Source organism: Atractosteus spatula, chromosome 6 (genome assembly GCF_055471065.1).
Source record: "Atractosteus spatula isolate fAtrSpa1 chromosome 6, fAtrSpa1.hap1, whole genome shotgun sequence".
NCBI classification, from domain to species: domain Eukaryota; kingdom Metazoa; phylum Chordata; class Actinopteri; order Semionotiformes; family Lepisosteidae; genus Atractosteus; species Atractosteus spatula.
This window is the reverse complement of record NC_142711.1, coordinates 38,909,803-38,922,025: the sequence shown is the minus strand read 5'-3', so window position 1 is coordinate 38,922,025 and position 12,223 is coordinate 38,909,803. Positions and strand designations below refer to the sequence as shown.

At 35.6% G+C, this 12,223-nt stretch overlaps 1 protein-coding gene across 4 annotated transcripts; it reads left to right on the top strand.

Annotated features, from left to right (window-relative positions):
* The first annotated feature begins 3,703 nt into the window (after window positions 1-3,703).
* c1ql3a (complement C1q like 3a) lies at window positions 3,704-8,902 on the top strand. Of its 4 annotated transcripts, none has more exons than XM_088919127.1 (3): window positions 3,722-3,871; window positions 3,917-4,318; window positions 8,723-8,902. In XM_088919127.1, the coding sequence occupies exons 1-3, from the start codon at window positions 3,728-3,730 to the stop codon at window positions 8,900-8,902; spliced, it is 726 nt and encodes a 241-aa protein (XP_088775253.1). In that variant the 5' UTR covers window positions 3,722-3,727. The 4 variants fall into 4 exon arrangements, with proteins under 4 accessions (XP_088775252.1, XP_088775253.1, XP_088775251.1 ...); XM_088919125.1 differs by having other exon boundaries at window positions 3,728-3,856; XM_088919124.1 differs by having other exon boundaries at window positions 3,728-3,871; window positions 3,932-4,318.
* Window positions 8,903-12,223: the final 3,321 nt, after the last annotated feature.

Here is a 12,223-nt window from a genome sequence, read left to right as displayed (position 1 = left end):
CCCCACTAACACCTCTTCCAGCAGCAACCTTAGTTTTTCCCAGGAGGTCTCCCATCCAGGTACTGACCAGGCTCACACCTTCTTAACTTCAGTGGGTTGCCAGCTGCTGGCCATATCACTCTGCATATCATTATGGTTAGACTGACATGTTGCCTTTTGCATTTTAAAGGCAGTATTAAACATCTGTTCTGTCTCCAACTGTCCTAGGGTAAATTCTAAAGGTAAATTCTAAGCTTGGCAAACAAAAAAAAACTAATGTTTTTCTTAAAAGGAAATAATGTAGAGAAAGCCAACTCAACCTTCACTTCAGCCTCACCACAGAGACTAAAAGGTATGACATCATCATTTAAATATTAGGATATTTATAAATCATTATCATCTAAATATAAGTATTACTTTTTTCGTACGTATATGCTTACATAGGTAAATGTAGACTTGACCCAGGTTTAAACCTTCATTAAGAACATATCTGTGTTCTCAAGATTGAACAATGATGGAACAAACAACTTAGCACTGAGCAGAATGTAGTTTTAAGTGTCCAGCTTGTTTTTTCACTCTTACAGTTTTAGTATGAGCATATCTGACTTGCTGCATCTCCAGGTCACTCCTTCTTCCATTGTGAAACTTTGGTAATTAACAAATTAGTTCATTATACTTATATAATACTCAGCATAATGGAAATGAAAGAAAATCAAAGAATGAGAACAACACTTTAAAATATGATAACCAAAAGCTCATGAAGCCCTCTGCTTAGCACAAACAGAAGCATTTCAGACACAGCCTCTAAGTTCTGAGGTCATTCTGCTAACAAATAATGTTGATGACATTATCACTAACAGCCCCAAATTCAAGGGAATACTTAAGGAATAGCTATTTAAAAAAAATATAAGTGAGGAGTATTCTGCTACATACAAGTTGTGTCTGGTACGGGGTACCAGAGAAGAATGCAGCAAGAAGAAATATAAGGTTTCTGGTGTGAGAAAGCATGGCATGGTGGAGCAGTGGCTAGCATTGCTGGGGTCCTGGGTTCAGTTCTGGACCTCGGGTGCTGTATCTTCTCATTATTTTCTTTTGGGTTTCTTCCCACAGTCCAAAAACATAGTGGTAAGTTAATTGGCTTCTGGGAACCCTGGTGTGTGGGTGTGATTGTGACTGTATTTGTGTCTGTGTGAGCCCAGCGATGGACTGGCATCCTTTGTGCCCTTTGCTTGCCCAACCCTGAATTGGATAATAGAGTTAGAAAATGGATAGATGTTGTGAGAAATAATAGCAGAGACATGGTCAAGGCTACTTCCCATATCAGATGTCAGAAATCTGATATCTTTAGAAGGCTAGGTTAAGGATGGGGGGGGGGGGGTAAATCCACTTAAACAGGTAACGTATGCAAATCATCGTCAAACGCACTGGACTAGACACCTACGGATATCTGAAAATCCTTGAAGAATTTTCCCAAAGTGATAAGGCTTCTCAATACAATGCATTAAAAGTGTAGTTGTGCCAGGAGTTTTCTGCACAGTCTGTTGTCTGATTGACCTCCTCACATCTGGCTAGTGAACAGAAGTAGGCTCTCTGGGTTGTTTACATTAAGATGCCATGCCTCTGAGAAATGACAATGCAGTATGCTTATTTTTTAAACGATTATTTGCTAATTGGAAGTAAATTATAAACTTTTTTCCATTCAAAACGTTTTAGTATGCAACTTTTAAGCTTTACCTATACTATTTTATTTTACTGGTACTGTATATCAGTTGTCCAATAACTGGGTTAACATAATGAAAATAAGCACCCAAAGATAACGTTTATTATGCATTATTAAGTAGACCCTTAATAACCTGTTGCCTATTTCTCGATTACTTCAAGAAATTACCTCGAAATAATCATATGCTACTCATTCGATAATTACGTTTTTTCTAAAAAAAGATTGCTTTTTATTTACTTTTTAAAATACAAAGTGTAAAACGAATAAATAATAATTAATATCCTCATCCACTTGAAGATAATAGAAATTCTGTTCATTTTAATTTAATTTGGATTCGGATCGTTAAAGTCAAACAGAATTTTAGGTACGAAGCATAAAATACTGTAAATAAAACACACAAAGCAATGATACACAGCAATTTAAGCTTTTGGCGGCATGCCTAAAACTAAAAGAATTATAGATTTCTTTCTGACACTAACAGATTGGCTTAATGTCTCATCTAAGTAAAATGAGCAAAAATGACAGGTCTACCGAAATGTAAAAACTATTGCTACTGTATGCTTTGTTTTTGATACAAAGAATCACTTTGAAATGTCCCTCGTTCTTCCATTAAGAGGAACTGTCATTTTCATATTTGTTTAAATCGTCTACAGTGCAAACAAGTGCAACACACACTCAAGCCTTTTGTTATTTTTGTAGTATGCAATATTGGATTTCAAACTACTAATGTTAATCTTAAGGGCAATTACTCCCTCTACAGTAATCTATTCATTTATCTATCAGGCTGGTGATATCATCGGCATCATAGTTTTGGATTAACATTGCTTATTTTGAACTACAGTACTGTCATTAGAATCCTCTATAAAATTTATCAGTGTATCTATCTACTTGTGTGCTTTGATAAGTGTTGGTATACTGTTAACAGGTTTATGACATTAATGCTAAGGATAAGGAGATAAAGGGGATTGCAGAATTTACTTTGAAATATGCGTCACGTTAGCTTTTTTTTTGCCCCGTAAAGGTTTGGATAAATTATCTTGTGCGAAATGCGGTATACTGTATAAGACATTGTCGAAATCGCAAACCTACTCCCTTTGTGACACTTACGGCCGACATGAGAGGATGCTAAATCGTCAAGCCGCTCAAAAGAGCTGTCAACGGCGCACAATCACCATCACCACAAAAGGACTGTGCTGTGCTCCAAGTTTGACTATGGATCTTTTTTTTTTCTGAGACGCTAGCTGTTGAAATGCCACGTTAGTCAACCAGATGGGAGCCTCGGTTCATGTCGCTGCCTTCACATCTCTTTTATCAGATGCTACTGCAGGGAAACTGGAGAGATGTCAAGATAGCCGTATAAGTGGCAACGCCTGCTTAACATTTCTGTCTTTTTTATGAGACGTCGCGCTCGTTTTTTATAGGGCTCTCTCTAAGAGATGCAGAACTTTCAACACGTATGCACGTTTCAGATTCAGGTAAACTAAATTCCGTAGCACTGGAGGTTTTACTGGTAATCTGTAAAGTGGTGTGCAAACTTGTGCACGCTCTCTGTTGTACTGGCGGATTTTGTCTCGCCCTCTTACAGTCGATGCTATATCCTTGAAAAGTAGCATGGCTTTGAAAACTCTGTCACCTGCGAGAGGATAAAGGAGTGTGATCCTTCATTCACTGTCGAAGGGAGGTGGATGACCGCACATGGATATAGAGATTTTAAGGTGGAGGTGGTGAGAGATGCTTAAGACTATTTTTTAACCTGGGTGCACTTGTGATGCAGCCTTGAGAAGGCTGGAGTTCGAGACACATAAGAGCAAACATCAGCACAAAAAGTGAAGGAGAAAAAGGGTGGCTCTGGCCAATTAAACTAATTAAGATTAAAACCAAACAAATCCCATTTGTCTTTTTTCTTTATAAGAAGGTCCCTCGTCAACCAGCAAGATTTCGTCCAAAAGCAGACAAGAGGATCGCCCTGCTCTGACGAGACTAGTCGGCAGGAAGCGGCTGATCGCTGCTGGGGCTCTGGGGGTCGTCATGGTACTGGTGTTGGTCATTCTGATACCGGTCTTGGTGAACTCTGCGGGGACTTCGGCGCACTACGAGATGCTTGGCACCTGTCGGATGGTGTGCGACCCATATGGCACTAAATCCCCAACTAGCACAGCCACAGCGGAGACCGTACGCGACCACAGTCTGATCCAGTCTCTGCCCACCTTCATTCAGGGACCGAAGGGGGAGCCAGGACGTCCGGGAAAGGCTGGTCCCAGAGGTCCGCCAGGTGAACCGGGACCACCAGGTCCAATGGGTCCACCTGGAGAGAGAGGAGAGCCCGGACGGCCTGGACTACCCGGACCACCGGGTCCAAATGCTGCTGCCGGTGCCATAAGTGCTGCGACTTACAGCACTGTCCCAAAAATAGCCTTCTACGCCGGGCTCAAAAAGCAGCACGAGGGCTATGAAGTACTGAAGTTCGACGATGTGGTCACCAACTTGGGCAACCATTACGACCCGACAACGGGGAAGTTCACCTGCTCTATACCAGGAATATACTTCTTCACCTATCATGTTCTGATGCGAGGGGGTGACGGGACTAGTATGTGGGCTGACCTATGCAAGAACAACCAGGTAAGATGATCTGGGGAGGGACGATGGAACGGTAGGCGCCTTTAAACCAAAACATTAAAGCCTACTGTGACCGAACCAATAATGGGAATGCAGATATAGAAACGTATGGTTGTAAATAACAGGATATATAGAGAGGTATAGATCAGGTATATTCCTCTAAATTATATTTAGCAGCCGATTCCCCCAAAACTGAAAAATATAGATATAGTATATCCCAATGATGCATAGATATCTGATCTCTGCTTAACTCATGGGAAAAAAAAATAAGGTTCTGGAAATTTAACACTGTATAGCCACTCAAATATTGTTTCATTTTTTTATTTATCTAATTCATACGGAAAAAAACTATGTCGCACCGATTTGCTACAATCAAAGTAAATAATTCATTGGTAGGACGTCTCTCAAGTAGTTGTCAAAGTTATTTTTCATTACTATATATTTTCTCCAGTTGTTGTATACCAATTGTCATTTGCTCCCAGTGTTCTAATTATCACAAAGTAATAACAAACTCTGAACTGTGTAGGATTATTAATAATCTAAATGTTTCTTACAGATCTTTACAACCATTGTGCAAAAGAAGGAAATTATTCTTAAATTAATTAATGTGATTTGAAATAAGAGGAATACTGAGGTCACCGGTAAAAAAAAGGAAACCAAATGAATAGAATAGTATTTTACTTGTGGTATGGCTTGGTTTATGGAAACTTTAAAACGCTAGATTTAATTTAAATAAATTGTTTAGTCCCGCTATATATGAAGGAGGAGTTGACTGGCAATTTTAATAATAAATTAACAATAATGGAAACTCAAGTCAAACACACATGTTTTAAAAGGTTTCAACTTTAAATCTTTTAGATGTACTATGCATAAAATCGCCAGCTACTAACAGGCAATAACGTGATGTGTTGATTGAAATTCGATTCTGTAATTCTGTCACTAGAAACAGCAACAAAGTGCTCATTTCTCATTTTTAAAGTGCCAACACAAGTTTTGTGAAATGAGCGGAGATGGAGCAATACCAAAACAGAAAAAAGAGCTGGGCAATTCAGAATGTATCTGAACCTTATTCAATAATCCAGTAAAGTTAAGTAAATGTGATTATCAATTAACTGGAGTTCACTGTATCATTTCGAGAATCAATAGTTTCACGACATAAGAATTTATCCTGATGCAAAAGAACAAAATCTACTTCGCATAACTGTTTCGCGGATCGCGGAGATTAAACAAATATGCAATTTTATTTTATTTAATCTTGGTTTATAGTGAATGAGATAGGCTCCAAACTCATTCACGTTAGAGCAGTTTGTCACTTAGAACTTCGCTCGTGTGAGTTGCAAAATGTTGTCTTATGAAAAGCACAAGAATAAATCGTAGTAGCTGGAGGTAAATAATTTTCAAGATTTAGAAAGGGAGCCCCAGGTGGGTGGGTGAGAAAACAGTGCCTTGAAAACATTTGTGTAATGAAGAAGTGTTTATGAATATTGAATTAACGAAGAAGAATAACTTATACTGTGTTTCATTGTTTTATGTTTTTTCCTTAAATACACTCAAAATAACACAAATTACTTTTTATTCACATAACTTTTTGGTTTAATGTTTTTACCGAGACTCGCGTTAGCAACGAAGGACATTTAACAGGTGCTCAAATAAAGTGTCAAATCTCTCCTCAGTTGGACAAATATAAAATTGTAAATAATTTGGCTTTGAAAAGAAAAGAGAAAAGAAAAGTACGTGAAAAATCCATCACCGCATTTTGTTTTTGTTTAGACAATAACTTTATTTAGACAATAATCTGTTGTCGCGACCTTTTTTGGAAAATTCTTTAAATTCAAATCCATAAATTGGAAGTTTAAACTCAGCAGTGCCTTATACTTTCATTGAAGACAAATCAACGTGGGTCTGAGTGCATGCGAATAATTATGTTCTTTCCAAAATTTGTTTTATTGTAGGTTTTATCGCAGTAGGATTACGTTTTCATATATCAGGCTTTCGTGTTGTTGGAGTAGCAAAACTACACGTGTCGCCTGAATAATTTTTTGGCAAATGAATAAATCATTAAAAAGCTTTAAAAGGGTTAAATTTTAAATTTACTTACTTGTTTAATTTCTGTAAATTACCCTTTGAGATCATACATTTAACAATAAATGGAAATACTGGTTCTGTAACGTGCCAACAAAATGACTTTTAAAAACGACTGCCTTCGCCGCTGAGCTTTATTTTTACCATTTTATTTTTTTAGAGAGACCGATACTGCTCTAAAAATAAAAGACAATATGAAAATATGAGGTTGGCGTTACCTTTTCTTTCATAGTTAACAAATTGGCCTATGCCAACTGAAGAAGAAAGCACTTATGTTTAAGAAAGATGCTTGGACTGTGATAAAATTTAAAGTGGATTTGGATTACATGTTAACCTGCTAATAAATAAAAAATAAGGATATCACATTTCCCTGTTTTTTGTGTAAGATGAATGCAGAAGATCAGACGTACATTGCCTTGCTCTCATTTTCAGTAGATCCTCTATGTTCACAGTGAAAGAACTCAGAACATGTTTTAACCACACAAGTATGTAGCATTTTTCTTCAGAACAGGTTAAGGTTATGAAAACCATTGCCATTGACTTCAAATCTACATGTCGTGAAAAACTGTAGTCCATCAAATTTCTGAGTGATTTCTTTCTAATGTGTGCAGGAAAACAGCCATTCAACTGAAGATTGGCTATAATCTAACTTAAAAAAATATCCAAATCAGATAGCAACAGTTGTTGTCAAAAGTGAGTTATAATATTATTTTTTACTTCTAATATTTATTTTAGCTTAAAAATATAGTTTAAAGCTGAGCAATGAGAATAGGCCTTTCAACTGAAAACCTAAAATAGAAATAGAAAGCAACAAAGGTGTACACAGAAGAAAGATTTCTAGTTCATATTTCTTTTTGCATTAGTTCATGAGAGTACTAACACATATAATAAACTGGGATACAAAATGCTAGATAATATGATAAATAGAAACAACTGTAAAAGAGCAGTAGAGGTACAGAAAGTGTGACTGGAAAGATCAACAGTACAGTGCAATCGCATTATTCAATGACTGTCATCTCTGTCTGACAAATGCTCAATAAATTCAACAGTGCCTATTACATTAATTATTCTAGACATTAAAATGTCTGGGGTTGTCGATTAATTTATTCAGAGCCATTCCAGCTAATTGCAAATGACTGTTCAGTCAGTTCTAATGAGATGGAAATCCAAGTTATCACTGCCTCTTCTAGATGGTAATCATCTGTGTTCTTCATAGAGTCTAGAGCACCAGAAAACAAGATTTCAACAGATGCAATTATATTTATTGTTATAGATGATGATTTTAAAGGCTGTTTTTGGTGAGCCTTTTAAGCTAGTATATGTTAAAGGCCCTTGATAGAAACGCTCGACAGCTAATTTGAACACTATTGAATTTGGAAGCTCCAGAAATGTTCTGAGATGATTTGATAAAGAATATCAAATAAATGCTTTATGGGGAAATATTCAAACTCAGATAGTGCTACAGAGAAAATATAGAAATACACATAGCCTGAAAATAGGATGAACACAATAGAGTTTGAGTATAGTCATGTGGACAGTTATACAGTATGTGAGTATTAGTCATGTAGGTTTCTGGAGAATACATTGTGGTGTTTTTTTCTGTGAAAAGGTGTGATAATGGCCTCTTTACTTGTTTATTTAACACTACAAAAAGACATTAGATATTATATTTTAGAGATTTATGATTGACTTAATGCATAATTAACCCAAAAATTACGTTTCGCAAGTGGAATAATAGGTCCATGAGTGTCAAACTAGCACTACAACTTGAACATTAGTTATAACTAACATTATAACATTAGTAAGTTATAATCCTTAAATCAAGAGAAAAATGTTGTTATGATTATTCGACAATTAACTAAAAGACAGTGGCTTAACTTTTAAATTATTTGATCGCAGTTGCATTTATAAGTTAGTTGCATATATATATACAACCTCTTAAAGAGAAACTTAAAGAGAACACGTCCGAGTTGTGCAAGAAGATTTCATCTTTATTTTTCCCTTGAGTTTTAAAATTTCTTTTTGGTTAAAAAAAAAGTGTACTGAATTTTTTTTAAAAGATTAGAATAGTTTTTCTTTACTTGGTGCTGATGACAATCAAATTAATTGTCAGATACCGCAGAGTGATTAGAAATAGATGGCCAAGAAAATAATACAAAAAACAATTCTTTAGGTGAGTGAAGCATAGCTTTTGAAAATAATGTTCTTCTTTCATTTTAGGCAATTGTCACATCCTTTTGTGTCCACAATTGTTCTGAGTGAGAGGAAGTGTTTGAAAAAAATAAAACACACTTGTGTATTAACAGATGGTTTTGTCAACTGCAGGTTCGAGCTAGTGCTATTGCCCAGGATGCTGACCAGAACTATGACTATGCCAGCAACAGTGTCGTCCTGCATCTTGAGCCCGGTGATGAAGTCTATATTAAACTGGATGGAGGGAAGGCACATGGCGGAAACAACAACAAATACAGCACATTCTCTGGATTTATCATTTATGCTGATTAAAACATCCTGAAATAATAGATCTTTTTCCTTGGTTAAGTTTTATTCTTCCTGTCCGAGGGCTGGAGCCCTGCCAGCCTATTGTCAGTTCAAGTGAAGAAAAGTAGATTGGTGTTGGGAATGATTTAATGGAGGTCAGTGAGCAAGAAGAGAGCCAAAACTACCTGATTAACATCTGTACTCTCTAAAAGACTATCTGTAAAAAATGTGAGTTAAACAGATGTGCAAATCTTCTATCGCCAAAGCAGTTACTGTGCATATCTTGTTAATGTAATCTGAAGCATAAGTATGTAAGACTTTTTATATAAAACAAAATCTAAGGTTGTACTTTTAATAGTAGTATATCCCTGTTGTTTGTGACATCTAATGGTTTCGGCCAGTGCACTGCATCTGATTCTTGTGTGTTGCCTGTTAATTTGGATGCTGAAAAAAACACTGGTAATGTGTAATGTGCCAGACAAAAGGATGGAAATTTCTACTGTAAAGTACAGTAGAAGTGTAATACTTATTCTACACGGTATCGCAATGTCTATTTTAGGAGGTGCACAAATGAGAAAAAGTTAAATAGTACAAAATCTAAACAGATATAGTCTTTTCTGACAATAGGATGGCTTAAGTAAAGCGTACTATACATTTCCATACTATATTGCTTACTTAGTAAACTTAAACAATGGCTAAATAACATGAGCATCACACCTTTGCATATTTTAATTTTGTTTTAATTTATAACTGTAAATGCCAGCGCAAAGATCACAAGAACTGTGCACTCAAAGAAAATATCATTTTGGCTTAGTCGTCTAGATATACCAAATATACACTTAATTAAATCTTACATACTACTGATAAAACAGTTATTCTAAGACCGTGAATTGGGTTATTCTTGATGGAAGTTTCCCCAAATTAAAGCAATGATAGTGCAACTATCTAATGTTTTACAGGCTGGGCAGAAATTCAGGCTGGTTTGGGTCAGATCTCAGTCTACGTCTGAGATCAAAGTAATTAAGAAGTTTTCTCTGTCACAGAAATGCTTGATAGTATCTGACAAAGCAGCGATCTAATTTTATTTTTATAAAATGTGCAATGCAAAAATGCGAGCTAATTTTCTCAAAGTAGGCAAGAAGCAAACTACAGTATTTATCTGAAATGTAAATAAAATGATAAAATTAATATATAAATGTTAAGTGTTTGAGATAATCATATTCTTTCTTAATGTTAGCCATAGGAGAATTATGTGAACAGCAAACTAATTTGCGAAAGGTCGAGATTCTGATACTGAAATCATATGATCACCTGTGTGCCACTGATGCAGGAAGAAAATAAAATTAATATTTATTTTTCTTAAAAAAGCACATTTCTGACCCCCAAATTATTGTAAAGCAGCCAAAGTACATAGTAATTAATGTATGTATATTCTAAATCTTACTTTATACTTCTTGCTAAAGAGGAGAAAGTTATGAAAACCAAAATGAATAGTCAAGAGTAGTACTATTACATTTAACAATAAAACTTAATTATTTACATTCACTGCCTTTTGGGATCTAGTTTTATTGCTCTAGCCTGTTTTTTTTTGTTTTTTTTGTTTGTTTTAGGACTGTTTCCTATGATGGTACAGATAGGTATTGACAGAATGGGAGAGATTCTTCATATTGTTTAAAAATAAGTCTCTCTAAGGTTTTTAAAGGAATTTAAAACCAGTTTTTCTGGGACTGTGATGTGTAAAATCTTTGAGAGACCTAGTGCTAAAACAAAATGCCAAGAATAGTAGCATATCCTGCATGTATATTTTTTCATTTTGAGGGTATATATTTAAAAAATTAAATTCAGTAACCTTTTTTTCTTTACTTTGTGATATACTTCGGAAATAAAGCTGCACTTGAAATGTATCTCAGTATTTAACTTAATTTTAATTTATGTTAAAATCAAACAGTGCCTTTATAAAGGCTGTTTATGAGAATTGTGATTTTATCTATTACTGGTCAGGAGTAGGATTTGAAGTGTAGGTTTCTAAAGAATATTAAAAGATTAACTGAAAAACACTAATTTACTAACAGATTGTTTTACTGATCTACAATAATGTGCTGTGTCAGTAATATGGCTAAGGGAATTATGACAAACGTTTCCTTTCATATCATTACATCACAAAGGACACCAAGTATTACCAGTCATCTACAACAATAATCCTGCATCTTTTGTAACATTATATTGTACAATTTATTCATCCCTAAGGTACAGAGCATTGATGAAAGAGAAAAAAATGACATCTGCACATATTTAAATGTGGCTTGCAGTATTTTTTCTGCCCTATCAATTCACTAAAGAAAATGAAGACAGGCCTGTCATTAGCTATAATCCGCTCACACCTCTGTTTGCAGTACAGATGGTGGCCCAGCCTGCTCGCAGTTAAGATACCAAACAGTGCTGTGGTTTGGAGTGACCTCAGCTGAAGTGAGAACTGGCTCACTAGCTCCTTTACAGGCTGAACTTTCATATGGCTCTTCTCAGCCTTCTGTTGTTTAGTACCTAATTAAATACTTAACTGTATTAAAAGATTAAAAAAGAAGTAAAAGGTGTGACAAAAAGCATGAGCTAGAAATAACATTCCTTTTTTCATGGCTTACTAGATATAAATTACTAAATGGAGGAAAAGGATTTATCAATTAAAAAGTTACTCAGAATCAGATGACTTCAATTGCCTGCAATGTACTTATTTCTTCAAATGTATGACTACTACCTTCTAATTAGTCTAGATTACTATGTCTGTCCATTAAATACTATAATTAAAATTAGTCTTATCTCCCTTTCAGGGAATGAGAACTTGAGAGTGCTTTCTGGTAAAGGGAATTTATCTGGAATAGAGCAAACTCTAGATAAAAAGGGAAGATTTTAGTCCTCCTGTCTGATAGCCTCAAGCCTGATAACCCCAAGTTTAGAGGTCTGTTCTAATCCTCATGGGATGCTGTTGAACACAGGACCCAAAGGTTATATCTTACCATTGAAGAAGTGATCAGACCCCTGGCTTTCTGAACATTCCAGGGCGCAAGAACAAGCACATTAACTGCAGCAAATCTGCTGAAAATTCACTTAATATTCTACCTTTCCAGCATGAAGTTTGCATTCCCAATGGAGAGCATTTACATGGCCTAATCAGTAAAAAATGTCATGCAGTGCTCTGTTTTTCATCTGAAAAGCTAAATTATCTTCACTCTTTCAATCAGAGCAACACAGTTAATTTAAATCTGTAAGACTGTAAAGCACTGCATGGCTGGCCTGCCTGAAAATAATATCAGAGAAAAGCTAAACTATAGATTAGAAGCTTTTATATTG